This window comes from Myotis brandtii, unplaced genomic scaffold (genome assembly GCF_000412655.1).
Source record: "Myotis brandtii unplaced genomic scaffold, ASM41265v1 scaffold453, whole genome shotgun sequence".
Lineage (NCBI taxonomy): Eukaryota > Metazoa > Chordata > Mammalia > Chiroptera > Vespertilionidae > Myotis > Myotis brandtii.
In genome coordinates, this window is record NW_005367314.1 from 1,055,961 (window position 1) to 1,059,433 (window position 3,473).

A 3,473-nucleotide genomic window follows, 5' to 3' on the forward strand; every position below is an offset into this window, starting at 1 on the left:
ATGAGGGGCCCCCCCCCACCCCCGCCCCGAGTGCACAAATTTTTGTGCACCGAGCTTCTAAGTATTAAGTATTAAGATAACTCTAAGTATTAAGATAACTCTAAGTATTAAGATAACTTTCTGAGGGTTCACAAATACAAAATATCAAAGTCCAGAAATTAATGCTAAAGGAAAACTTTCTTCTTTAAAGAAGCAAGGTATACTGAAAATTTCTTTTACTAGAAAAATGCAATAAATTTGAACAATAAATCGTAGAATTCTTACATGCATTTCCGCGAAACACACCCCTGGAGTAAGCAGAGTCAAGAAGAAAGAGAACATAAATAAATGTTATCCACTTCATCGTGCCAAAAGCTTGTGGGGTTGAAAAAAGAAAAAGGGCGGGATGAATGGAGAGACATTAGCACTAATATACTCTTTAACTAATCATTGTAGATTATTAACTAGACTTACCTTTGTATTTTCATTGCCCTCAACTGATTATACAATTCATAGCTTTCTTGCCAACAATTTGTTTTACTAAATCCCTTGCGTATGTTTGCCATCTGGAACTGTTTTCTCCATGAGACTTTGTCAGTTCATTACAGTTATATAAAACATCTTATCCAATTTGACCTAAGCGTTAAAATGATCTGTATCTACCGGGTAGGGCAAAAGTAGGCTTACAGTTGTGAGTAAGAGTGACCACAGCTGGTCAGTGCAGCCCGGCCTGCACTCTTGTATAATTACTTACTAATGATTGCATCATTTTCCATACAAGCACCTGCAAACGTACTTTTGTCGCTATATGCGTTATTCATTTCCATGTTATTTGTGTGTGATTTACCATTTGAACATTTTAGTTTTTAATATTTGCAAAAATTTAGCCAAACCAATTACTTAGCATGGAAACAAGACTTACTTAAAGAGCTAAGCTCTGAACTGTGTAGATTACTAATTCCAAATATGCTTTTCACATGAATAATGGAGCCAGACTTGTTTTTCAGATACCACTAAGGAATAGAAATAAAATAATGTCTGCCTATGGAATTATTTCCATTGGAGAAAACTACTTTTAAAGCCCCAAAACTTAAATTAGAAAAGAAAAAAAAGGAAACTATTCTAACTTCTCAAATAGAGAAAGTAATTTCCTTTTGGATAAATTATATTGGCTTCTCTTTACCTCCTGAGAAAGAAGAATAAGCACTTCTTTTTTTTAAGTCAATTTCTAACCTTAGCCTTTTTTCAATATGAGTTTCCAGGGAAGACTTCGTCAAACATGCAATTGTTATAACTGGATGTAGTGTATTTCTAATTTACAAAATTAGGCCTCTGTCAGGCACACATCTACTTTGCGCCTATTTTTCACTTAATAAATGAAAATAATAGTATTTGTTTCTCAATCTCCTTTTCACTACAATATCATATTGTAACACAATAGTTAATATAGAAAACAAAAAAAAATAAAATTCATCATTTTTGAAGCTGAGAATTGATTTTCCTATATTTCATGAAGCTCTCATAACTCTAAAATACAAAAATATAATAATAGTCTAATAGCTACTCATGGTGTCAGATGGGTGTGAGATTTATCAGGATGCTAACTTATTAAGTTATGTAATGTCTATTTATTGGGGAGCACACCTGAAACTAATATAGTAATATATGTCAACATCAATTGAAAATAAAAATGATAAAAGCAAACAGTGAAGAGTAAATTTCCTCCCATAGTAACCCAGAGAAAACTATGGTTAAAAAATAAAATTCTTCACAATTCTTCGGAGACAATCCACACATTTACAATCTTCCATATACCCACCCCCTTCCTCTCCCCCACACACAGGAGCTGAGGATACATAGTCTTCTCCTTGCTTTTACACTTGTCTTGGAGATGGCCCTATATTAGCCTACTAGAGGCCCAGTGCATGACATTCGTGAGCCAAACCGGTCAGGGTGATACTCTACTTTTTTACATTACTCAATTTTCTTAAGGGTTTATTTTTTTTAATTTTTTCAACTGCAGTTTACATTAAATATTATTTTGTATTAATTTCATGTGGATAGCATAGTGATTAGACAATTATATACCAAAAATAAAAATAATAAAAATTACTTATAACTAATGTCAAATAGTTAACTATCTGAAACTTCTAGGAGTTTTATGGTTGAAGTCTTACATTTAAGTCTTTTAATGATTTTCAGTTTATTTTGTAGATGGTGTGAAAGAGTGATCCCAGTTTCAATTTTTACATGTATCATTCTATCTTTCCCAGCACCACTTGGTGAAGGGACTATCAATTCTTCATTTCTCCATTGGATATTCTTGCCTCCTTTGATTTAGGTTAATTAACCAAATAAGCGAGGGTTTATTTCTGGTTTCTCTATTATGTTCCAAATTGATTTTTATTTAACTTTATTCTGAATAGAATATGGTTTAAGTTTATATATGTAAGGGCATTTGAGCATTTATTAATGCTTGCTATTTAAACTCACAAATAAAAAAGAAATTATTTGCTAAACCATGAGTATGTATTTTTCATTCAAAATATAATCCACATAATTTAATTAAATAGGCACTAGTCTTTTATTCCAATACCTAATAATAATTACAATAATGATACATAACAATGCAGCATAATATTCTGTAAAATGTTAACTATAATTCTTTCAACAGCACTGGAGGACTATGAGAATAGTCCAGAGAAAAACTTGATTAAGTTTAAAACGCAAATGAGTGGCAGAGCCAAGACAAAATCCCTGGTTTTTCTTAGTTGGGATCTAGTAGCTTTCTATTATCCTGGACTTCATTTAAAATGCCTAAAATAGATGATATATGAAAAAAGAGGAAAATTTACCTACTACTAACTCAAATATCCAAGGGAAAAAAAAAAACATAGCATTTTAGTGGCAAGTGAAAGAATAAAATCAGGAAATAACAATAACAATTCTGGTTTGGGTATGACTTGAAAAGTAGAAAGGCAAGTTTGGGTTTTTTTGAACCTTTAAAATAAAACTGAGGAACTATCACATTAAAACCAGGAAAGGGAAATCCAAATGAGCTGTAAGAGGTGCTCACTTGTAAAGGCTAGCATACTGAGTATTTATTAAAGGAGTTTTGAGAAGTTTACCCTCAACCAATTAGTGTTAATATTTTTTAATGAAAGGTTCTTCTTTGTTAACCAGTGAGATTTTTGTTAAAAGTGAGATATCTGGTTTATAGGATAAAATCGAGGTCTATTTCTGTGTTAGCCCTTAAAAACTGAACACACAAAAGAGCCTGAACTTGAGTTTAGCAATCAAGTCACAAACCTAATCCTGTTATAGGCACAAAGACCATTGTAGATGCCTAATAACTGTGTTAGGTCACCTGCCATTGAATTGAGTAAATTGAATTAAAATTAAACTATAACTATAACAATTTAAAATGGAAAGGCACAGGGGAAAAAAAACTTAAAATATAATCACTCAGCTATAAAACCAAGAAATCTATAGTG

General features: G+C 31.9%; 1 protein-coding gene across 1 annotated transcript in view; it reads right to left on the reverse strand.

Annotated features, from left to right (window-relative positions):
• LOC102244948 (serum albumin) overlaps positions 1-365 on the reverse strand; it is a 17,698-nt gene extending 17,333 nt beyond the window's left edge. The window contains exon 1 of the mRNA XM_005874828.1: positions 265-365. Coding sequence (XP_005874890.1) covers positions 265-343 — 79 coding nt within the window. The 5' untranslated portion in view covers positions 344-365. The remainder of the gene's footprint in view (positions 1-264) is intronic.
• Positions 366-3,473: the final 3,108 nt, after the last annotated feature.